At 40.4% G+C, this 25127-nt stretch overlaps 1 protein-coding gene across 1 annotated transcript in view; it reads left to right on the top strand.

Annotated features, from left to right (window-relative positions):
• ATP2C1 (ATPase secretory pathway Ca2+ transporting 1) overlaps window positions 1-25127 on the top strand; it is a 137190-nt gene that overhangs the window by 101410 nt on the left and 10653 nt on the right. Inside the window, exons 11-21 of the mRNA XM_044678804.1 lie at window positions 351-417; window positions 1486-1610; window positions 2836-2933; window positions 4346-4441; window positions 4531-4620; window positions 6615-6719; window positions 9548-9704; window positions 15483-15653; window positions 18070-18167; window positions 24000-24050; window positions 24936-25102. Coding sequence (XP_044534739.1) covers window positions 351-417; window positions 1486-1610; window positions 2836-2933; window positions 4346-4441; window positions 4531-4620; window positions 6615-6719; window positions 9548-9704; window positions 15483-15653; window positions 18070-18167; window positions 24000-24050; window positions 24936-25102 — 1225 coding nt within the window. The remainder of the gene's footprint in view (window positions 1-350; window positions 418-1485; window positions 1611-2835; window positions 2934-4345; window positions 4442-4530; window positions 4621-6614; window positions 6720-9547; window positions 9705-15482; window positions 15654-18069; window positions 18168-23999; window positions 24051-24935; window positions 25103-25127) is intronic.

Here is a 25127-nt window from a genome sequence, read left to right on the forward strand (position 1 = left end):
TTTAAAGACACTATGTTACAATTTTTCCATAGTGTTAAATTTGAATTCATAAACTGAAGTAGTGCAGTGTTTAGATTTGGTGTGAAAGGTCCTGGGTTCATAATCTGCCTCACCAGTTGTCTCTTTCTGTGACCTGGAATAAGTCACTCCTTTTGGCCTTAGTTTCCTCATTTGTAAAAGAAGAGGGCGGGATTCTTTGACTCCTGAGGTCCATTACCACTGTAAGTCTGTGATCTCCCCCTGCTTTTTTCTCTCTGTCTGCCATGAGATTTCAGTTAGCCTGAATTGTCGTGATGCTCTTCCCCCAGGGTCTGAATAACGAGGCCAGGACCTCTTTGATTCTGTTACAGGTATTATCATGCTGGTTGGCTGGTTACAAGGAAAACATATCCTGGATATGTTTACTATTGGCGTGAGGTGAGAGAGCAGTTGGCGGTTAGTGTTTCAGTTTGGGTCTGACAGCTGTGACATTTGGAGCAATTGTGTGAGGAGCAAACGATGCCACTGGACTCCATTGTAGTGTTTGGGTCCATTACAACAAAACAGATGGGAAAGCTCCCTTCTCCCCCAAGCCCTTGTGGTCCAAAAGGGGGTCTGACTGATAAGTATCATGGGCATTCTTAATTCTACATGAGGATTAAGGTTTTCTTCAGATCGCTGTGGGGTCAGTTGATCTTTACAGTTTAACTCTGCTTTTCCTGGTTATTTGAAAAAAAAAAACCTTAAAAGCCCATCACTTACAGAGGTTTTGGTGAGACAAAGGAGTTGAGTCTCATTTATCTACTACTAAATTCTTCACAGGTTTAATAAAACAACATTTTGGGGTTTATTATACATCAATGATTCAGTGATTATACAGCTCAGACCAACAGTACTCTTTCCAAAACTAAGTTTTTATTGATGTCTTTTGTTTTGTTTTGTTTTTTTAACATCACCATAGTTTCCCTCAGAATCTATCTCCCTTCCACTACCAGAGAGCCATCCCATATAACAGCTTGTGTTAGGTTTTTTAGAAAAAGATAAAATAAGGGGGCAGCCAGATGGCTGAATGGATAGAGAGAGCCAGGAGGCTCTGAGTTCAAATTTGACCGTTGACATTTCCTAGCTATGTGACTTTAGGCAAGTCACTTAATCTCCATTGCCTGTCCTTTACTGCTCTTCTGCCTTGGAAGTAATACTACACAGTATTGATTCTAAGATGGAAGGTGAGGGTTTTTTAAAAAAATAAGTGGGGAAATTGACATAATTGACATAACAAAAACAATGATAATACATTGGATTTGAGAAAATATGGAGTGCCTAACACTTGTAGACCTCCCACTTCTGCAAAGGGGTGCCGTGGGAGAGTCTTCTTGGGCCTTTTTTTTTAAGGCATTGGCAGCACTAATTTTTTGGTTATTTTGTTATCTCCATTTAAGTAATTCATTCAGTTTATTCAGAAAGCCTGTCTGTGCTTTTCATTTCACATGTAAATTTCTGTTGTAGTCTGGCTGTCGCTGCCATTCCTGAAGGCCTTCCCATTGTGGTCACTGTGACTTTGGCTCTTGGGGTGATGAGGATGGTGAAGAAGAGGGCTATTGTCAAAAAGCTGCCCATCGTTGAAACTTTAGGTAAGTGATGTGAACCGAGAGTGTGTCTAATTAAGAATTAAGGAGCAGGGTCAGCACTGAACCGAAAATATTTGTTTCTCTAGCTCATTTTGCCGTCACTGGGGTATGAGCAAAGCCCACCTGGGAGGTTAGTCATGACAGCATTGGGGGGCTCATGTCTGTTAACAATATTGGATCATAATGCTGAAAGCTTTTAAAGAAACACTTTTTCATTTTGATACTAACAAAAAGATGACATGCACAAGACTTGCCATTACAAAGATTGCTTGAGAGCTTGGCTTCTTTGATTAACTGAAGATATTTTACGTACCATGGTCACTTATTGCTCTATTCTTTTTTCTTTTATACCCTTACCTTCTGTCATAGAATCAATACTGCTCCCAGGCAGAAGAGTGGTAAGGACTGGGCAATGGGGGTCAAGTGACTTGCCCAGGGTCACACAGCTGGGAAGTGTCTAAGGCCAGATTTAAACCCAGGACCTCCCATCTCTAGGCCTGGCTCTCAATCCACTGAGCTACCCAGCTGCCCCCTTACTTATTGTTGTATTCTAAGGTGGCTAGTTCTTTGCGTGTCTCTCTCTCTCTCTCTCTCTCTCTCTCTCTCTCTCTCTCTCTCTCTCTCTCTCTGTCCCTCTCCCTCTCCCTCTCCATCTTCCTCTCCCTCTCCCTCTTTCTTTCTCTGTCTCTCTAAGTCCTTTATTCTGAATCCGAGATATAGAAAAAACACTTTGAATTAAATGTACATGTTTGGCATTTTGGTATCATGCTCTGAAGTATCAGATACCTTGTGATAATTCAATTGTAAGATGTTTTACATGTTTACATCCTGGGATCCCAATGAGTTACCTGGAATGCCATGCCTACTCGTCCTACCTCCAGGTTCATTCAACAGGATCATTATGGGAAGCTAGAAATGAGTAGGGAGGGAAGATACACTTAAAAAATATTATTTTTAAGATGGAGAAGGGTCTGCCCTTTGATTGTTTTCTAAACCCTGAATGGAAAATTGGGTAACCAATATTAAAAAACAAGCATAAGGAGACTCCATCTTGGAGCCCAACATGATGTCATTTTCCTGGGTGTGAGTGAGTATCACAGATACTGCCCACAGTTGTCATCTTCGGGACAGTTCAGCTTTCCTGAGTTATTTATTTGTGTCCATTGGAAACCTTTGTGCTCTCCCTGCTGCTTTCTTTTTTTGACAATCACACTCTGGCTTCTTGAAGGCTGCTGTAATGTGATTTGTTCGGATAAAACTGGAACCCTTACCAAGAATGAAATGACCGTGACTCACATCTTTACCTCGGATGGGCAGCGTGCAGAGGTATTTTGTGGTGTTTTCTTTGATGTTGTCATTGAAGGCGTATTTTTAGGAAGAAGCTTTATATATTATCTTAACTTGCTAAAAAATTCACATTTCTTCAAAGTAGTTTTAAGTTTGTTAGCAGCCAAGCTAGTTTCTTCCTTGTTGCCATTCTAAAGAGTTTCGTAGATAATTAGGAAGTATTTATTGAACACATAATACAGGATGTCCCAAAAGTCTGAGGGCAGCCCTAGGCTTGAATAGGTTTGTGTACCAAGTATTCTACTGAGTACCATAACTCAATTTGGAGTTTAGCAGCTTCTGTGTCTGATAGAATGAGGCCATGTTTCTAAACCCACTTAGCCTTTGCAGAACTACCAACTAATCGTTCTTTTTATCATTATTACTAGTTAAAATGTTCTGTAAATGCTGAGGTGAAGTTTGCACACAACAGCTTTAAAAAGATTTAGATAGTGGCCCCTCTCAGTAGATGTCGTCTCATGAATAATTAATAGATGTTTCATTTTTATCAAATTAGTATAGCTTATGGGAGCTGTGACATTACCAGGTGATCACAGCCACCTGTGTGAATGAAGAAGACGAGCAGTGAACAGTTTGCCAGAATTGAGCTTTCTTTGTTAAAAGCACGACTGAAGCGGGTTGGTTTTTTCATGGCGCTGGTGGCCATCAGGCTTGTGATCTTGAACGGAGTCTCACTTTTGAAAACTGTCAGACATCTGTGACCTTTGTGGGACACATTCAGATTGTGACTTGTCTGACTGTTTTCTCACTCGCTACTCAGTCTTCCATTGGACACAGTTTGAGTGACGGCCACGCGTGGGTGAGCTCCTCGGCGTTGGTCTTCCCTTCCACAGTTCCCATCACAGCCTCTGTACTGGCTTGTGAGATTCTGGTCTATGTTATCCCCAACCTTAACAACTACTTTATGTGTTCAGTTTCATTAGTCATGCATGTAAGGAGAAAAGTATTGTAGAAAATGTGTACTGTGCTTCAGTTCCTTTTCCTACGCATTGGTTTGCAAACTTGCAATAATGAATATTATGAGTTATTATTATTATTAATTACTGGTTAAGATATTCCATAAATGCTGTGGGGAGGTTAATACCCAACAACAACTATGAAAAGACTTTGTAGAGTGATATCTTTCTGTCAATGTAGTTTCATTAATCAGCAATGGCAGTTATTTCACATTTTTATCAAATTTTATTAGACAAAGAAAACATTAATTAGACAGGCCCATCAAGTGGATTTCTCCTGAGTCTTTTAAGCTTTTCTTTTGAAGAGCAGATTCAAATGTTTTTCTAGGAATTTGCTTTTTGGAGTGTTGTGTCATAAAGTAATTTGAAAGTGACCTCTTACTGTTGACTCTCTACTGGTCAGTAATTTTGATGTAAGTTTATCTACATTCTTAGGTTACTGGAGTAGGCTATAATCAGTTTGGTGAAGTAATACTTGATGGAGACGTTATTCATGGATTCTATCACCCATCCATTAGTAGAATTGTTGAGGTAAGTACTTAGCTATTAAAGATGAGCCACTTTTCAGAATAACTTGTTGAGTTCTGATGGTTTTGTAGTAACATGTGTATTTCTTGTAGGTGGGCTGTGTGTGCAACGATGCTGTAATTAGGAACAACACTTTAATGGGAAAGCCTACAGAAGGAGCCTTAATTGCTCTTGCAATGAAGGTATGTGTCTATAAGCTATTCTCTTTCAATTCCTTATTATAGGAGACATTATCCTTGGAGAGAGTATAGAAGGACCAATTTTGTTTTTGCTTCTGAGCAATAGTAGAAAAATCCCATATACCTTCTTAATTTTTTTTTAAATAATTGTTTATTCTGAACTTTTACATAAAAAAGAGCATTGTCATACACACTGCAGAGCACAAGAGATTCCATGTGAAACTGAATCTCCATGCTATACTATTTGCTTTTTTAAAAATGTATTTAACGAAATAGCAAAAAAAAAATTGTATTTAACAAATGCTACACCTGACTTTTGAAATTATCCTACTCGTGCTTCATTTGGAAGTTCTTTTCTCTTCTGTGCATTTAAAAAAATGTTTCAACGGCCGCCATCCCTTTTGTGACCTGACTGCTCCCTGGCTGCTTCTCCCCGACCATTAAAACCTTGTAATGACACATGAGTGCAGTCAGGGAAGCCGGATCCACGCCGGCCCACATCGCCAGAGCGCGTCTCCTGCCTTTCGGGGAGATCGTTTCTGTGGCCTCCTCCGTGGGGAGCTCGCTGCCCCGCTGCTGCTGAGGGGCCCAGATGAGCTGCCCACGAGGGAGTGGGGGAAGGCCGGCTGCTGAAGCAGCCCCATAAGTGCCCCAGAGAAGAGATGCAGCTGAATGGGGTGAGCAGTAGGAAACCACCACGGGTTCTCGAGCTTCGAGGGAGTATTTTGGGGTCGAGTTTTTTAACATTGTCTCACAAGAGCCTTCTGGCGGGCTGATGGAACCTGTGGACCCCTCCTCAAAGTTTTTTTAAATATATAGAATAAAACAGAGGAGCCCGATGAGAACCAAGTAGAGCGGAACGTAGTTATCAGACAACGTTTTTTGAAGAATCCCACAGATGCAGCACAGGAGTGTGTTTAGCGTGGCTTCGGCATCGTTCTCTCCGAGTCCGCGTCTCCCTGTCATTTCACCCAGGCGAGAGGTCCACTGTTGTCCGCAGGTCTGATCCTGGCGCTGACACATTCAGAAATGCTTGATTGCCCTCTTTTCTGGTCCTTGAGCCCCCCTGAGGCCCCCCACCTGTGGGGGCTCACTGGAGCAGAGCCAGCCGCGGCGCAGAGCCCCAACTGCCACTGCCTCGCCTGCCCGGCAGCCGGAATTGTGGATGGGCCCGGCATCCCCCCAGCCAAAGCGAGTTCTTCTTCCAGGGCACGGGGGCTCGCAGCCTGGGCACAGGGATGGTACCAAGCTCACCTGCCTCCAGGAGTCTCCGATGTGGACCGCTAAGATCTCAGGGCTGGTCTTTAAGGGTCAGCAGCACGCACTGGACAGGAGAGAGGCTGGAGATAGGCCGAGCTTCTCACAGGCAGCTAGAGGTGCGCTGGATGGAGCAGGGAGACCTGCATTCAAGGCCAGCCTCGGGCCCTTACCGTGTCACCCAGGCAGGCCACTTGGCATCGCTCTCCCTCAGTTTTCTCATCTATACAATGGGGATCACAATAGCACCTTTCAGAGTTCTTGTGAAGATCAATGAGGTAATATTTGTGCTTAGTGCAGTGTCCGGCGCTTAGTAGGTGCTTAATAAATGTTTGTGATTCTTACTGACCCCTGCTGGGGTTTTCTTAGCAAAGATACTAGATTGGTTTGTCATTTCCTTACTCACTTTACATTATTTAAGCTTATCTTACATTTGAAGAAACTGAGGCATGCACAGTTAAATGATTTGTCAGGGTCGCACATCTGAGGCCACATTGGAACTTAGGAAGCCGAGTCTTCCCAGCACTCTGTGCCTGGGCCACCCGGCTGCTCCCATCAATGTGACCTTTTGTTAGCGGGAGTAGTAGTGATCTGTGGGGGACTGATGAGGCTCGGACCTTTGGCCTGGGCTGCTTCACTGTTAAGGTCTCACCCCGAGGCACCGTTAGAAACCAACGTGTGTCCTTTCTTTTAAATCCCACTTGGTGGAAAGAACATTTTTCTTCTTGTGTTTTACACAGATGGGTCTTGATGGACTTCAGCAGGACTATATAAGGAAAACAGAATATCCCTTTAGTTCTGAGCAAAAATGGATGGCCGTCAAGTGTGTTCACAGAACACAACAGGTACTCTTCCTCTAATGGCTCTATTGGATTGTCTCTCTTAATCACGCTTCCCTCTAATGGCTTCCATAACTATTGTAGTGTCTGTGCTTGGAAGTATCCAGATTTAAAGTCAGCAGTCTTTATACCCTCAGACCTATGTAATTAAAGTTGGAAATAAATTCTCCTGCTTTCTCACTTCTAAGTAGAAACAAACCATTCTATTTTTGTTTTTGTTTTGTTGACAACAGCCAAGAGCAGAGTTAAAAATTCCTAAAGAAATCACTGTTCATGAGCAAAAGAAACGGGCTTCAAATTCAACTGTTGCAGGGATTATAGATTCCTAGAAAGTACAGTTGGAAGAAAAACTCAAGAAATGTTTTCTTTTAAGCATACTAAGCTTTGGAGGCCTCCTTTCCCAACTCTTCTTGGCCTTGGGTTAAGTTTACTTGCCTTCCCTTGACCCTGTGAGTCGAGGAGTCATAGGTAGAGTTTCCTGAAAATTTCCATTCTCCAGACTTTGTAAGAATGCTATACCTGTTGCCTCAGTATTGTGGGGAAATCTTGACTTCTTTGTGACCATTGAGATTCCCAGGATTCTTGGGCACAACTTCAGGAAAACTGCAGAAAGAGGCTGGATCCTTTTTTTTCATTCAGTTCAGCAAGTTGACTTATTAAGTGTCCATCATAAGCAAAACATTTCTGCATAATATCAGTAAAAGCCACAGGAGGAACTAGGACAAGGAGAGCCATTTAAAATAATGAGAGCCTGTATAAATACTGGGGAATCTGCCTACCAAACCCCTATGGCAGAAGCCAGACAGACCGAAATAACCAGAGAATAGGGCAAGAAATATAATAAAAATGATAAAGCTATCTAAATGAATTTACTTATTCAATGTCATACCCATCAGACTACCAAAGAATTACTTAATAGACCTAGCAAAAATAATAATGACATTCATATGAAGGGAAATAATGAAAAAAGTAAGAAGGATGGGGATCTAGCAGTGTAGGATTGTAAACTATACTGCAGAATAGTAATCATTAAAACATTTTGTTGGTTTAAACAAGAGATCAATTGTTTGAACAAATTAGGGTTGCAAAATAAAAAAGCAAATGAACATGGTAGCTTCTGTTCAGTACAATCTCTGCCCATTGGGATAAAGAATTACTATTTTCAAATAGCTAATAAACATTTCTAAACTCCTGCTGTGTGCTGGGCACTATGCTAAGCCAAGCTATATAAATAAAAACAAAGATAGTGCCTGCCCTCAAGGAGCTTAATGGGAGAAGACAGCCCCCAGAGGGAAGCTGAAAAGTGGTATGGGGGCAAGATGAAAAAGTGGAGGTGGACAGGACGTGATGAAAGTTCCAGAAAAGTCAAAAAGCAAGGTAGCCAGTAGGAAATAGGAAGAAGATTGTACTGTGTTAGCGATCGCCCCCATTTATTATTTATTTTTAACATTAATTAACATTTTTTCTGCATTTCAAATGATCCCTCTCACTTCCTTGTGTGACTCTGGCCAAGTCACTTAATCCCAGTTGCCTAGGCTTTGTTGCTCTTTTGCATTGGAACTAATACATAGTATTGATTTTAGGACAGAAGGCAAGAGTTAAAAAAATTCTCCCTTCCTTCAGCCCTAACCCCTCCTGCTGAAAAGGCAAATAATATATCAGTTATACATGTGAAATCAAGCAAGCATTTTCCATATTAGCCATGTTACAAAAAAAAGAAAAGAAATTATATTTCATTTTTCACTGAGTTCAAAAATTCTCTCTCGGGAGGTAGATGGCATTTTTCCGCACGGGCCCCTCTTTCAGTAGCGGCCTGGAGCCGTGGCCCTGCCCCCAGTGTCAGGTCCAGCCAGAGCGCACTGATGAGATGGGAGTACCTGGCCCACTTGATCGTGCACCAAAGCGAGATCTCCCAGGGAGGAGTTTCCTGGAAGAGGGCATGATGGAGAGTCTAAGGAAGTTCTTAGTGATTCTTAAAGAAAAAAATAGAAAGGAGTTGTTGATTATTTTTGATCCAGAGTTAGGTAACTCAAGAGAGCCCAGCATGCCATATGTGTAACAAAAGTAGAAATGTGTAAACAATTCTTGGGACTCTTCTACATGGGTTGGGAGAGGGATAAAGTGGTAGAGAGCCAACACTGACATCAAGACCTGGGTGGAAGTCTTACCTCAGACCATGCTGGCTTTGTGACCCTGGTCAAGTCATTTAACCTCTTAATACCCAAGGCATTAACTCGTATTTTAAGTTGCTGAACAGTGGTAGATCCCTACATCAGTGAAATTTTATTTTGATCCTTTATGCCACTTCCCTAAAAAAGCCTCTTCTAGAGTGTCAAGGTTAGCTGTTGAAACAAGAATCTTAACTATTTTTTAACAGTTGAGTGAAACCTGTGGACCCTCTATTATAATCATGATTTTAAAGGCATTAAATAAAATGTATAGATTTAAAATTAAACAAATTATACAAAAAATACAATTATCAGAATTTTTTTTTCAAGTTCATGGACTTGGGTTAAAAATCCCTAATATGGAATAAAAAGAATTAATGCAAATAAATTCTTAATATGTATTCAATATTCTTGTACCACTAAAATGTAAATAAATATGGAATTTTAGTTTTTGCTAGGGATAATTTCTTTTATGTGGCTGTAGGGAGGTCCTGGCAGTCTTTTATCTTTTGATCAAAGTTGTTTCCATTTTCTGGGAAGATGTAGGATTGAACACAGAAATCTGTTTGTGGCCAGGATAATGCTGACATCTTATTGCTTTTAGTTTAGTAAAATTCCAGTTTAGTAGAAATTCCACTTCCTCGTCATGTCTGTTTTTCTTCTTAGGACAACCCAGAAATTTGTTTTATGAAAGGTGCTTATGAACACGTGATTAGATACTGCACCACGTACAACAGCAAAGGACAGACCTTGACCCTGACTCAGCAGCAGAAAGATGTGTATCAGCAGGAGAAGTCCAGCATGGGCTCTGCAGGACTGAGAGGTAGCTGGGCCTCAGGGGGGCTCTTGGAGGGAAGACTCCTTTTTCCATTTAGAAATGGGATAGGCCATGTTTTTTTTGAAAGGTGAATCTCTTTTTAAAATTGTATTTTATTTTATTTTTCAGTTAATGTAGAAACAATTTTTTTCTGACATTTTGTGATTCAGATTCTCTCCCTCCCTCCTTGAGGGGGTAAATAGTCCAAAGAAGATTATACCGGTGTTTTCATGAAAAACATGTTTCTACATTCTCCATGTTGTGACTGAAGACACATTTCACACATACAATAAAAATTCCACAAAATAAAGTGAAAGATGGCGTGCTTTGATTTGAAGTCAGATTCCAATTGTTTTTTCTTAGGCTGTGGAGAGCATTTTTTTTTTTTATTACAAGTCCTTTGGGATTATCTTGACACCTTGTTTCACTGATAATAGTTTAGTCCTTCACAGCTGATCATTGTACAATATTTCTCTTACTGTATACAATGTTCTCCTGATTCTGCTCACTTCACTTTGCATCGTTCATATAGATCTTTGTAGGTTTTTAAAAATTTATTCAACATTTCTTATGGCACAAAGTTTTCCCTTTTAATCATATACCAGCTTGTTCAACCTTTCCCCAACTATTGGACATTCCCTCACTTCCCTATCTTTGCCACCTCAAAAAATATTTTAAACAAGTAGATCCTTTTCCCTTTCACTGATCTCTTTGGGATTTAGACCCAGTAGTAGTATTGCTAGGTCAAAAGGCTTGAATAGCTTTGGGCTGTGGACCCTTTGGGCATGGGTCCATATTACTCTCCAGAATGGTGGTATCAGTTCACAGTTCCACAACAGTGTATTCATGTCCCAATTTTCCCACATCCTCTCCAACATTTATCATTTTCCTTTTTGGTCATGGTAACCAATCTGATAGGTGGGAGGTGGTGTCTTTGAGTTGTTTTAATTTGTATTTCTCTAATCAGTAGTGATTTGGAGCATTTTCTCATGTGACCATGGATAGTTTTAATTTCTTCTGAGAACTCCCTGTTCATATCTTTTGACCAGTTATAGCTCTTGAAAAAAAAAGAAAAAGAAAAAACTGTTTTCTAGGGCTTTTTTGGAGTTCTTTTGGTTGGTTGGCACAAAATTGAGAAGGAGGTGATGGAGAGAAAGTAGATTACATCTTATGAATAAAGATAGGACTTAGAACTCCTTCTAACTGTAATTAACCTCTGGGAAGCACTTTTAAAGTTTTATTTTTTTTTTTAATTTTACATATGAGAGATGACCAAGAACAAAGTGATTTTTATTGGTTTTGCCTCTCTTCTTGCACTGATTATAATGTTTTAACAGAAATATTGAATCCCCCCTTATACCCAGGAGAGTGTTAACTATGTCCATATCTTCTTTTACTCCAAAATTTTCTTTTGGGCCAAAAATGTTTCTTTGAAGAAGATTGTGTATAATCAAAGTAGGGCTTACGTTTTCTATTTTTTCCCCTCATCATCAGAAGATGATCCATCTATAGCAGGAGGCTGTGGAGAAGAGAGAGGCTGAGTCTTTTCTTACTCTGTGCTGTCAGTGATAGGCACAAATTCATGGCTATATTTTCTAGCCAGGAAACTTACTGCTGCTTCCATTTCTACCAATGCCTTCTCCAATTTTAATGAGCTAGAAGTGGCAAGGCTTTCTAATTTTGATGAAACCTAATTTAGGAAGGATCTTCTTCTCTCACTGACCACACTAGGGTGAACAAAGGCTATAGGAAAGACTTTTTGCAACCCCTTCATTCTAAACAAGTGCCATCTCTCCTCTCCTAGCCTTTGTGATCATGCTTTAAGGACAGAAGCAATAGGCTATTACCTCACAAGAAGGAGGACCTGGTTTTGCCAATGTTTGAATTGGGCTTTCCCCCTTCATCACAGAGGCTTGACTCAAGCTACAGATCATTGTAGCCTTCTGGTCTTTGACGAATAAATTGCAAACACTCTCCCTAGGGTTTCAAGTACATTAGGAGGTAACGGCTAGGAGAAAAACCATGGGCCTGACAGACTATTGACCCCAGGAGCCAGGACTCCTGGAAAGCTTCTATAGTTGTATTCACTCAAGTTAAGTAGAGCCTAATGTGATGGGCCTGCAACTTTGTCCTGGTAGGAGGAGAGTAGAAGGCATGAGATTTCTAGAAAGGTCATAGCTGGACTATGGTGGCTGAAGGTTCACCTTTTGGACATGCAAGGAAACTTGGAAACTCAGCACAAGATGGCAAGACAGATTCTGAGGGATTGCTCTTTCCCAGGATCAGCAGGTTTGGTCAAGCCTTGTCTGAGAGACCAGGGCAGCCACAGCCCTGTTTCTGTGAGTCTTTAGAAGTACTTAAAAGTTTAGAATGACTCCCTTGCTTATTGAGGCTTTCCATCCTCTGCAGCCTTTCTTTTGACTTCCATTTTCTGAGAAGAGATTCTTTAATTCCCTAAAGGAACATAAAGGTTATTTTCAAAGTTAAACTCAAACAAAAGGGATTTGTCTGTGTTTCCTCTCTTTTGAAGAATTTGAAAGAGCTCAATTTGAGGCCTTTGTTCCAGTTAATAACTCTGCTCCTATGGTTTATCATCCCAGGGATGCACTTTTAAGGCCTAAGGCTAGAGAATGCAGGGCCTGTGCCCCCATCTCTTATGTAGCCCCTGCCCTAGGACAGGGAACCGCAGCTGAGGTCAGCTTAGACCTTCATTTATGAAAATGAAATGGGAACTGAAAAGATTTTGCAGGTAATAATGTATTTAGAAGGCCAGAAGAGTATATTATTGTTTTCTAACCTATAAAATGAGAGATGACATTCCCTGACTTGAAAAAGCATCCCAGTCCTTTAGTCTTGAAGAAATCCAGCTCAAAGAATTCAAGCATTTCCCAGGTTGCTCATGACACAATCCCGGGTGATTTGGCCCAGGAGACCCTAAAGGAGCACGTAGAGAGAGAGAGAGAGAGAGAGAGAGAGACAGACAGACAGACACACACACACACACACACACACACATGAGCAGCTTCTTCTCTTTTTACCTAACTTCAGTGTCTTCTCCCATTTCAAATGAGTCCCTCTCTGGGCATGCTTGTTCCCTCTGCTTCTCTCTTCTCTAGCACAGTGCCCCCACCCTCTTTGTGGCCCTTGACCTGGGCATGGCACCCGCTCCTCTCTTCTTCTTTCACTTTCCACCACCCACTGCTTTGGGCGCAGTGCTGGGATGGAATTGGCTGGGTTGGGTCTTAAAGAAGGAAGTGAAAAGCTACACATTGAAAACGAGGAAAAGAAACCTCCTGGCTTTACTCTCCAAGAAAAATACACCTTCCATGGACTTCATCAGCTAAATTTTGTTCTCTACCCAAACCATAAAATCTGAGCATCTTTTAAAACAATTTTTAAATAGTTAAAGATTTTGCAAATTAGCTCTCTTTGGAGTCCTAGGGCTAGAGAATTGAATTCCTTGGCTAATTAATCTTAAGAAATTCTAATTCTAGGGTATCTACTTTGCTGTTTTGGGCAGACACGTCTGTCTCCTATATTAGTGGATATAAGTAGATAGTCTTTATTGGCAAGCAATTGACCAAAAAATTGCAGGCTAAAAGGATGTAATGGAAATGTAAAGTTATGGGGAGCCCGAGAGAAAACCCCTATTTTGATTAGTGCTGAAGTATTAGAAGGTCTCAGGACCATCAAATGATCTTCAGCTGAGGAACAAACAAGATTGTTTCCTAGGAAAATGTAGGGCTGGCATCCTCCTTGTGGGAAATTGCTGGTTCAGTGTTCCTGGTCCTATCGCCTGTTCTTAGCCTTCTTTGAAGGAGAAGAGAGCCAAGAGATCCAAGAGATCCCAGGCTCCCTTGAGCCTGGGCAATGAATCAGGTTAATGTCAGAGATGGAAAATGGAGTATTGTTTTCTAGGATTTTAGTCATTTTTTTTCAGTCGCCAAATCCTAGAGAGCAAAGGTAAACTTTGGAGGGAAAAACACTAGAGACCTGGGGAAACTTTATTTCAATCTCATTATTACGTCAGGTTTCTTAGGAGAAATCACAGCATCCCCTATTATTCGTAACAGGAAGTAAAAGAGAATTTCTCCCATCTTCAGTGCCTGCTGAGTCATTGCTCAACATAGGGTCACATCAAAAGGTAGACTCATAGGGGGCAGATGGGTAGCTCAATGGATTGAGAGTCAGGCCTAGAGATGGGAGGTCCTAGGTTCAAATCTGACCTCAGACACTTCCCAGCTGTGTGACCCTGGGCAAGTCACTTGACCCCCATTGCCTAGCCCTTACCACTCTTCTGCCTTGGAGCCAATATACAGTATTGACTCCAAGATGGAAGGTAAGGGTTTAAAAAAAAAAGTAGACTCATTTATTTTAGGGATGAGTTAAAAATGCAAAATGTTTGGTTTATATTCTTTTAAAATTAGGAATGGAGAATCTTAAATGATTTTCAATAAACAGGCAAAAAAAGCAAAATGCTGCTTTCCCATAGAAAATTAGAATGAGCAAGAAATACAGAACAAAATGGAGATAATATTAATGCTTGGCAAAAAATTAAATGGGCCAAAATCTAATTTGGTTACTGATACTTTTTTTTTTTTTTAAAAAAGGTTGAACAGGGAAAGGGAAAAAGAAAGAACATAGTTATAACTTATTATGTAAAACAAGTATTCTTGAAACCCTTTTCATCATTTTTTTAAACCCTTACCTTCCATTTTAAAATCAATATTGCATATTGGTTGTAAGGCAGAAGAGTGGTAAGGGCTAGGCAATGAGGGTTAAGTTTAGGTCTTAGGAACTTACCCAGGGTCACACAGCTATGAAGTATTTGAGACCAGATTTTGAACCAGGACCTCCCTTTTTTAGGCCTGGCTCTCAATCTACTGAGTTATCCAGCTACCCTCCTCATTTTTTTAATAGAAAACTTTTTTTTTTTAGAGACTCATTTCAAAAGGAAACCAGTATAATAGAGCTTTTAATTAAAAATATCTCAGTATGTTATGATTTTGCTTGTAAATTGGTAAGTTAAATCTACCAGCATTTATGAAATACCTACTATGTCTTGAGTGATAACTATACAAAAAAAACCACCAAAAACCCTAGTCTAATTGGGAAGACAACATGCAAACAATTCTTTATATAGACAGATCAATCCAGAATAAACTAGAGGTGATCACAGAGGAAGGCCCTATAGCATTAAAGAGGATAGGAAAAGGCTTCTTGTAGAAGATGGAATTTTAACTGGGATCACATGGAATCCAGGAGGCGGAGATGAGGTGGCAGAGAATTCCAAGCATGAGAGCCAATCAATTCAAATGCCTGGAGTCAGGAGAGAAAATGACTATCTAAAATATAGCAAGGAGAGTCATGTCACTAGATCACAGACAGTTTTATATTTGAATAAGAATAAAATTAACTAGGATTTTAAATGATCAATTAAGGGAATTCTTCTTGAACTATTTTCATGCTCTGTAGCCATATTGGCAACCCTAAGGCACACGTGCTGGAGGGAGCTGCTTCCCCTCCCCCTTTCCACTATACCTGAGGATATTCCTTACATGACACGCCCCTCTGCCCACCAGCCTATGGGAGAGCTTCCTCCCTCCCCTGTCTGGGGTAAGGGGGCTGTTCACATGTGTTGTGAGGGTATATTTTGGGCACTCGGGCTCTACAAGGTTCACCGTCACTGCTCTAGAGTGTACTTTCTATTCTCCTAGATATATTTGAATTGGTTTCTTTTAGATTCATATTTCTTTTCCTTGAATTTTCTTGTTTCTTCCACAGTTCTGGCCTTGGCTTCTGGCCCTGACTTGGGACAACTGACATTTCTGGGCCTGGTGGGAATTATCGATCCTCCTAGAACTGGCGTGAAAGAAGCCGTTACCACGCTCATTGCCTCTGGAGTGTCCATAAAGATGGTGACTGGAGATTCCCAGGAGACTGCAATCGCCATTGGTACGTGGTCATTCTAACTTTGCCACCCGACTGTTTGGAGAGTTCGAAAAGGCTGGTGTGTTCTTAAGTGGCGACATCCATGTCACAAGAGGATCAAGATGTGACTGTGAAGCAGAGACTAATTCCTCCTCCCAGCCATACACCCCTGTCACATGGGCTATAAATATTCAGATGGAAAGATGCAGGAGCCTTAGATAATATGGTAGTATTAGCAGCTAGTCTGGGGGAATCATTTGGAAGCTACTTCATCATGCAGAATTCATAAGAAGTTAGGTAATTGTTCTGATAGTCTTCCCTTCAGTTTATTGTGCTTAACAACAGGAACAATAGTAATGAGAAGACCAAAGAAGGTGTTACTTGGCCTTTGAGTTTTCAGAACCCTTCCATTAGGGTCTGCTCTGACAGCCTTGCAGGGTTGGGTCAAGAAAGGGATTCTATTCCCCCTTGTTCAGGCACAGACAGTTAATTGACTTATCTGAAGTCCTGTAGCACCACAGGAGCAGTCAGGATAAGCCTTCGGCTTTGCCTGTTTAGGTCTTGGGCATTTTCTTAATTTTGAAGTTTGCTAAGAAGGTCTAAAATATCCTGAGTTTTCCTTTTTAATTAACATATGGTCTTTAAAGCATATTACTATGTGCCATTACCAGAAGAGGCAGTGCAGTTGGTATTTCCAGGAGCCCAGAAATCTAGTTAGAAAACTGAAGGCTGAGTCTTTCCTTTCACTTAGTAACTGTCATGTCTACTGGTGTGAGCCTTATTTTCTCTGTATGCAAAATGGAGATGAGATGGCTTTGTCTAATTCATGGATTTTGTGAAGATCAAATGAAATGGTGGGGTGAAGTGCTGCTCACTCTATAGTGCCCTGTGCAGAGCCAGTTATTCCATTCAACATTAATGTTGAATTTTAGAGATCCCTGTGCTAGATATTAGGGATGAGATTCAGACCCAGACCTGGCATGTGGAGTCGGCTAGGAAATGATCATTGACTTCATTCTTAAAGAAATTGTGTTTTTCATATTTCTTGTGGCTTGTCCCATAGAACCCTTTATTTCAACACTTTTTAAATTAGCTGACCTTCATTAGGGGACTTTAACAAAAGGCAAGGTACAGGAGGTAGAAAATAATGAACTGGCTGGTTTTCTGCTGCTTTAAAGAAATCTAATGTAACTAAATGTTGCTTTATTATTTAGGTTCAGAGCTAGACAGAGTTTTGTATCAATAAGATTACTAAGACTGTGTTTACCTTTTTAAACTAATGGAAGTGCCTCAAAATTTGGATGCATTTCCATGCAATATGAACAAAAGGTAGTCAGAAGTTCATTCTGCTTGTTGCACTAATTACAGATCATTATCATTTCATTTAAACAAGGTTTCTGTTAGCCACCACTTATTTTTATTAGTTGCCCTTGGTTATAATTCCTGAATATATGAAGTCATTTGTAAATCTTAGTTGGAATACTATCTCTGCCACCTGAGTTGGCAGGTGGGTGCTCCCTGGGTGGGATTTTGGATGGATGGCATAGTTCATTTAGGGACAGGAAGTATTATAGTCATCTCCATCTTCAGACCCCAGTGAGGAAGTCCTCAGCTTGCTCATCCCCTAAATGGGGATTGTCTACAATGCAAGAGCTTTATACTGATTCAAATGAGGCTGAGTTATAGTTTTAATATCTAATGATTTTTGATATGACATGTAATTCATTTTAGGATTGTTTAGAAGTTGGGCCTAAGATTTTTATTTTAGATTATTCTTAAAATAATCTATAATCCCAGGTGCTGTGATTCAAAGACAGGAAGCAAAATGGCTTCTGCCAGTATTGAGCTTGCACTCCATTGGCCTTTCCTCTTCTGGTGCAGAGCCCAGCCTGTCAGTGCTTTCTCGTTTTTCCAGATACTTGCCCATTAGGCGATCCCCACAGTATACCATCTTCTCTCTGCCTTTTGGTGTTTTGTGGACACCAGAGCTTTGTTCTGACCCTTGCTTTTTGCTCTCATTGGTCATCCTCTATTTCAGTCAGAGATGTTTGCCATATATTTCAGGTCACTTTTCACATGGAATTGTTAGTGAATGATATTCTGTAGCCTGCTTCAGTCTACCTCCAACCAATCAAGCATTGGTCACCTACTCCATGGCACTATTCCAGGTTCTGGGTCCACAGTGACAAAAAAATAAAATTATTCTTGCTCCTGAGGACTTTATAGTATTTCATTTTATAATTTACAGCCATGTAGTATCACTAAATATTCTTATTTTAAAAGACTTATTTAATGCCTCAAAAATCGAAGAAAAATCCAAAGGTTCAGGATGCTAAAATGAGTTGAATTAAATGGTCATCCGTTTGAGTACATCATAGTGGTCAGCTGTTTAATTTGCTCTCTTCCCCTTCTGTACCCACCCCCTCAATTTTTTCTGCAGCCAGTCGCTTGGGGTTGTATTCCAAAAATTCCCAGTCAGTTTCAGGAGAAGAAATTGATACAATGGATGTGCAGCAGCTTTCACAGATAGCACCAAAGGTAGGTTTCAAAAGCAATAACATTTTATTGCATTTTTGATTTTTGAAAGAGGGATATGATCTTTTGAAATTCAATTTTATTTTATTATTTTCAATTCCGAATTAGCTCTCTCCCTCCCCCTTTCCCACCCATTGAGAAGGCAAGAAAAACAATTTAAAATTATTTTCTGATGACAAATTACAAATAAGTACAGTCAAAAGCAACAAAATTTTCATAGTGTAAAGGGTACATCACAACTGGAATCACTTAGAGGGGAGAAATGAAAAGTTCCAGGGGAAAAATTCTGTAAGTGATTAAAATATATATTTTATTAAAAATATATTTTATTATAAAAATATTAAAAAATAAATATACATTAGCTTTTTAGCTTTCTTCATCATCTTAGCTTGGTAGGTGTCACCGGTGAGAATGAAGGAAGTAAAAGAAAAAGGAGAGGGATTGGGGTAAGATAAAGTAGTAAAACAATAAAGCTGGAGAGGGAAACCCCTGTTGGGAGGAGAGGCCTATTGCCTGACCTAACATGGTCTATGAGCAGAGCCCAATGGACCGTGGTATCCTGCCATTCTTTGGGACCTTGAGGAAAGAAGCAGAACAATTTCCTTGAAATAGATACTTGTCAGTTCTTCACTGGCCATCCTTCCTTGTCCCTTAGTTAGATTGACCTGACCCCAGATTCTGTGGGCACTAATAAGGTGCGTCCCTGACCTTGTTTCTGCCTCCATTGTCACAGTTCTCTTCCAAGAGCATCCCATAGGACTTAGCACAGTGTTAAAATTCAGAAAAAAAAAAATTCAAAGCCACACTAAGACTTGTGGGACACTATGCAGCTTCTCTAGACATTTTCCCCTACCAATTAATTCTTTAACCTGAGACTTCTCCACTGACTATTCTCTTTCTTCCTTATTGTTAACCCTATGATCCTTTAGGTTCTTGCTGCTTTTCTGGCCATCCCTAGCTCCTAATTGGTCAGGTTAGACTTTTGTCTGCAGCAAGGTGAAAATCATCAGCCCAGCAGGTTTTTTGAGTATTTGTTCATTTTGACTCCTTTTCCTCTAACTATAATCACTTGTGTAGATGCAGAGGTGCTTTTCCTCAGGAAGCGTAGGCAGTGGGGTAAAGAAAAAGATTTTATTCTTAAGGTTTTCTTTTTTTAGCATTCTTTTTATTGATTTTAATTATTTTCCAAAGGCTCAGAAGAAGGTGTGAATTCTTCCAGGTTGTTTGTGCATTTAAAAGAGATTCCTCCCTGCTTCTCTCTTTATTCCTATTCTGATCCAGCCTTTATTTATTTGTTTTTTTTTTTTAAATTTGCTGCCAGAAGGAAACTTAATCCCATACTGTTCTATAGATGTAATAGAATAACGTATGTTAACAAAGACAACTGAACTTCATAGCTAATTTAATCTTAGTATCTTTCAGTTGAACTTCTACCAAACTTTTTATCTTAGAGATTATAAACAAAAGGTGTTAAAATTGGACAGATTCTGGTATTTCATCTTTTCACTTTCCTATTCACAATTTGGCTCCTGATGAAAACAATTAAGAATATTAAAAATTATCTCAAAGACAGATAATAGAAGATAAAAGGAAGAATCTATATAATCCAAACAGTTGCTGAAAAATTGAAAATTAAGATCAGTACCCTAATTGTATTTTGAAGAGATTTAACTCCTTTACCTCCTGTGTCACTTGCTCTCTACAAAAAAAACCCAACAAACCCAAACCCTGCCAACAGCAATTTCAGTTGCTTAAAATCATTCTGCTTTAAGTATGTCCCTTAAATAGATAGTTTCTAAATAAGGCTAATACTGCCTCCTTTACTTAGTTCAGTTTCTTTCTTTTCCTAAGTCATGCCTGAGAATTCTGCTAGAGAATATTTTCTGTCTTTACTAGGATTTCACCTTGTACTTTACTAAGTCTTTACCTTGTTCCTATCATTCTGCTGTCAACTCACCCTGACAAAGTTAAAAAAAACACATGCAAGATTTTCTTTCTTCTGTTCCTTCAAAGAATGTCTCCTGATATGGTCCAATTGGAATAGTTTTATGGGTTAACTTTTTGGGGCCTTTTTAAAAAAACTTTCCTCAGTTTTCCCTTGTATCAAGGATGTCATATTGACTCACTTTGAAGGGAAGAATTGGAAGAGATTACAGCTTTACCCTGTGGGCTGTGTCATATGTGTATTTTCTAGTGGCTTCCTTAAATGTCATTAGTGTCTTTTTTAGTGATCTTGTAGTCATAATGCTATTAGCCTCTAGAAACAGTTTTAAGATAATGATATAAGCTGCCTTTAGCCTTGTTTTTTGGTGAAGTCAGTTTGTTATTTCTTTCTATTTTATTTTTAACTAGGATTACCCTGTGAGAACCTGGACTACATAGTCTTTGTAACTACTTCAAAAAACATTTATTAGTGGGGCCGAGAGGTAGCACAATGGATGGAACACTAGCCTTGGATTTGGGAGGATCTGGTTCATTTCCTAGCTATGTGACCCTGGGCAAGTCAGTTATCCCCAGTTGTCTAGGTCTTACTGCCCTTCTGCCTTGGAAGTGATATTTAATATCAATTCTAAGACAGAAGGTAAGAGCTTAAAAATAAATAAATAAAAATAAAAACATGGTAGTAATTCAAATGAATAGAGTTAAAGGATATAATAATCTTTGTGAAAGAGATAATTCCTGTTACAGCTAGACCACACCATTTTCAAATGGTGTGAAAATTTTACTTTTATGTTGACATTTTCCTACTTGTGTACCTTCAATCCATCTCTTAGCCATCTAAAAACACTTATCGTAGCTGCTCCTTTGAATATGAATTCTTGAAAACAACAGCTCATTTTGAATGATCAGAAAAGTCTTTGAAAAGGGAAACTCTCTTACCCAACCAGAGATGATGTGGAAGTGTCAGTCAGTGTGATATTGCCTAGGGAATAGAGATTAATCTCTCATTTGGTGGCTCAAGATGAATCTTGGAGAAGAATGGATTGTGGAGTTAATGTGGAGATAACTTTAGCGAGGAGAAAACTGACAGTCATAGAATCCGATAGTTGGAGGACCCCAGCGGCTGTCGAGGTTAACCCACCTACCAAAGGGTTCCCCCCCAACACACTTGACAAGTAGTTGCCCAGGCTCTGCTTGAAGACCTCCTGGGACGGAGAACCTGCCAGCTTTTAAGGCAAACTATCCCACTTTTGGACAGCTCACATTTTTAGATAACTTTTCCTGACAGTAAGCCTAAATTTGTCTCTCTGTGGTGTTCCCCCACTGCTGATTCTACCCTCTGGGCACATAGACCTGGTATCCACTTGCAAACAGATCTTATGTTTCCTCCATACTCGCCTTGCGTAGGTCCTTCACCTCATAACCTTGTGATTGGCTGCCCTCCCCAGACCCTCCCCAGCTGGCCAACGTTCTTCTTCAATCGCAGTGCTGACGGCCTGAGCCAGGCCTCCTCAGATGGTCCCAGGAGGGCCGTGGAAGGCAGCGTCCCCTTCCTCCAGGCCGGCCGCTGCCTCATTGAGCTCCTAAAAGCCCCAGAACAAATGCTGCATGACCGCGGCACCCTCAGATGTTAGTTGTGAAGTCAAATGGAAGACTTTGCATTTCATATTTGATCCACTCCAGAGCTCCAGCCTGTTCAGGCTTCTGGGATTCTGTCGCTCCCTCCTGGCTTCATGCCACCTTCCCACGCAATAAGCGGCCGTGTCAGGCTGTCGGAGGCTTTGACTAAATTTACCAAACGGCACAGGGCTAAGCCTCGATCCCCAGAGGATGCAGGAGAGAACCTTCAGCAGTTATGCTCTGAGGTTAGCCATCTCTGTGGATTCCCGTGTTTGTCCCTCTTCTCCAAGCAAGTAGTCCGAGAAAGGCCAAGGGACCTGCCCGGGGCGGGAGTGGGGGTACCCGGCGACCTCTTGGAGAGGTGACCTCCATGCCGTGCTGCTGCTGCGGAGCCTCATTGTGGTCCTGACTTCGGTCCAGTTACGGCGATCACATCTTAGGACCTGAATATGAATTGATCACTTTATTGAAGACTTGGCTCAGACCCACCTTCCACTGGAAGTCAGTCTTTCCCAGAGGCCTCAGCTGCGGTGCCTTCCTTCTCTGGGATCACCTTCTGGCTGCTCAGTATCTGGGTTGAAGCTCCTGCCATGCACACTGGCTCCTCCATCATCGGGGAAGCTCCTTGAAAGCAAGGAGAAACGGGGCTTTTCCTTTGTTTCCCTAGGACTTGGCAGCATAAAGTGTTCTTAGTTCTGCTGTAAAGTCTATAGAGTTAGGGTCTGGATCTGGGATTTTATTGGTATGAGGAAGCTTCCTCTAGTCCACACTGGTTAGCGCCTTCTCAGAAATGTATACTCCTAGAGAGTCGAGAGACAACATAAGCAGTATGTGTTGGAACAGGCTTGACTTTTCCTGGCTTTTGAGGTGAGCTGCCTATCCACTCTGCCACTCTTCCTTCATGAATAGATTATGATCGTTAAATACTAAAGCCCACAGTGCACTAGGACTTGATATTTAGATGATGGAGTGTCTTGCTTTTACTCCTTCCCCTTTCCTGAGTCTCTTTCCTCTCTCCCCCTCTTCTCAGCATCTCTTTTTCTCTTCTCCTCTCCTTGTAACACATTTTAAAATAAAATTAATGTAACATTAAGTTCAATAAACATTGATGGATGTAGAGAAGGATACCAACTCATCTTCTCTTACCCATTTGGAAAATGAGGCTATTGTACCAGAAAGTCACTAAAGTCCTTTCGTATTCATATCAATAAAGATATCTTACTTAAAATTTTAGAGATAATCTTAAAGATACTTGATTTTTATCAAGATAGTTATTCTCCTTATCAGGACAACTTCCTTAGGAGATGTGGTATTTTGTGAGTTCTGTGAAGATGGGCTCAATGGTTCCTTCTTAGATTTCTAAACTTTTGAAAAGGAAAAAAAAATCACAAAAGTTATTATATCATTATTATGTTTATATATAAATTATGTATATGTATAATTATTATCATCTTTGATACTGTGGATTTTTTAAAAAATCCTTACCTTCCGCCTTACTGAGTATTGATTCTAAGGCAGAAGAGTGGTAAGAGCTAGGCAATGGGAGTCAAGGGACTTGCCCAGGATTCACACAGTTAGGAAGTGTCTGAGGTCAGATTTAAACCTAGGACCTCCTGTCTCTGGGTCTGACTGTCAATCCATTGAGCCATCCAGCTGCCTCTGATACTGTGGATTATTGACATTGCATTACTTCTCATTGGCATTAGACTGTCATTAAAATTGTGTCATTTTTGAAAGAGGTTTGGAGGTCTAGATAATGGCAATAGAATGAAATAATGACTAGAAGATAGGATAAACATGTAAAGGAAAGAAACACTCAAGCTTGAATAAAAAAGAATCAGTAAAGACTTTTACATCATAGGGGAAAACTTTACAAAAGACTACAAGAATCACTAACCATCCATTTTCTGGATCCACTAGCAGTAGAAGGAAGGGAATTGGACATTTTAGCTAGACATAGGAAGATCGTAAGTAACCATGGTGTATAACCAGCAGAGATTGTCTTTTTTTTTTTTTTAAACAACTTAAAGGGAGGTTTCACCCTGTTGCTGTATTGCTTAAAAATCAAGAGTTAGGTCAGACAGAGTGTCTTAGGATGCCAACATTCCTGTAATTTCTCTTGCCACAAATGTCATAGAAAGGAGTCATCCATGACGTGCCTTTTTATGTCCCAGTTTCAGTAAAGCAAGGCCAGGGAGTAATAAGAAAGGGTGAGGGATGCATTCTTTGGCTTTTCCGTGGAATTGAGACACCCACATTTTGCTTTCCCCTCAGGTTGCAGTTTTCTATAGAGCCAGTCCGAGGCATAAGCTGAAAATTATCAAGGTAGGTACCTGATGCGGATAGTTGACATCCGGTCAACCATGCTTGTTGCTTTGTACTCTCATGATCAGTAAGCTTGAGGTTCATATACGTGTGCTACCTTTGACTGGAAAGTGACAATGGACTGGGATGAGGATATAAATGACTCATACAAGGGAAGTGTGAGCAGTACCTGAGAGGCCACCTTGCCTTTGGGGCTGAAGCTGAGCTGCTCTTTCTTCTTCTGGACACAGAAGGGCATGAACGTCACTGTGTTCTTGTCAATATATTGCTCCTGTTCTAAGAGGCTCCTCTGAAGCCTCCTTGAGGGGTGGGTGTGACTCTGGGGTCCTGTGACAACCATCCACCCTGGAAGGGATCTGAGCCTAGCCTGGCCTGGCCCCAGGGCTGGGCTGCTTTGTGAGAGTCAGCCCAGCAAGGATCAAAGAGAATCTCCATGTGGCGGTGGCTACCCATGAGAGAAATACAAAGAATCAGTTCTTTTAAGAATATTAGCATTACTTTGAATTGAGACCTGTTACATGAAGGCTTGACAATGAGAAACAGATGTTGTTAAAAGGTAAAATTGGAGAACAGAGTTAAAAGATGAAGGAAAATTAAAGATTTGGGAGAAAATGACTATAAAATGCAGCAATTTTGAAAGAGAGTCAATTTAAAATTGATAGAAAAGAAAATGTGTGTTTCAAGAAAAGGCCAGAACTAGGAAGCTTATTTGGAGGAGGAAAGAGGAAATGGTCTAATTTGGATCTTTTTGTAAGTAAAAGAAATTTCATTTCTGTTGGTTTGATGTTAAGCATAGTATAACATCATATTGGAAATGGAGAGATTTACTTCTTTGCCTGTGTGGAGAAAACATTTTTACCAAGTTCTGTTTTTTTTTCCCCTTAGTCCCTCCAGAATAATGGCTCAGTTGTAGCTATGACTGGAGATGGAGTGAATGATGCTGTCGCCTTGAAGGCTGCAGATATTGGGGTAGCAATGGGACAGACTGGAACCGATGTTTGTAAAGAAGCAGCTGATATGATCCTAGTGGATGATGATTTTCAAACAATAATGTAAGTTATATTTTTGTAGGAGTTA

The sequence above is a fragment of the Gracilinanus agilis genome, chromosome 5 (genome assembly GCF_016433145.1).
Source record: "Gracilinanus agilis isolate LMUSP501 chromosome 5, AgileGrace, whole genome shotgun sequence".
NCBI lineage: Eukaryota > Metazoa > Chordata > Mammalia > Didelphimorphia > Didelphidae > Gracilinanus > Gracilinanus agilis.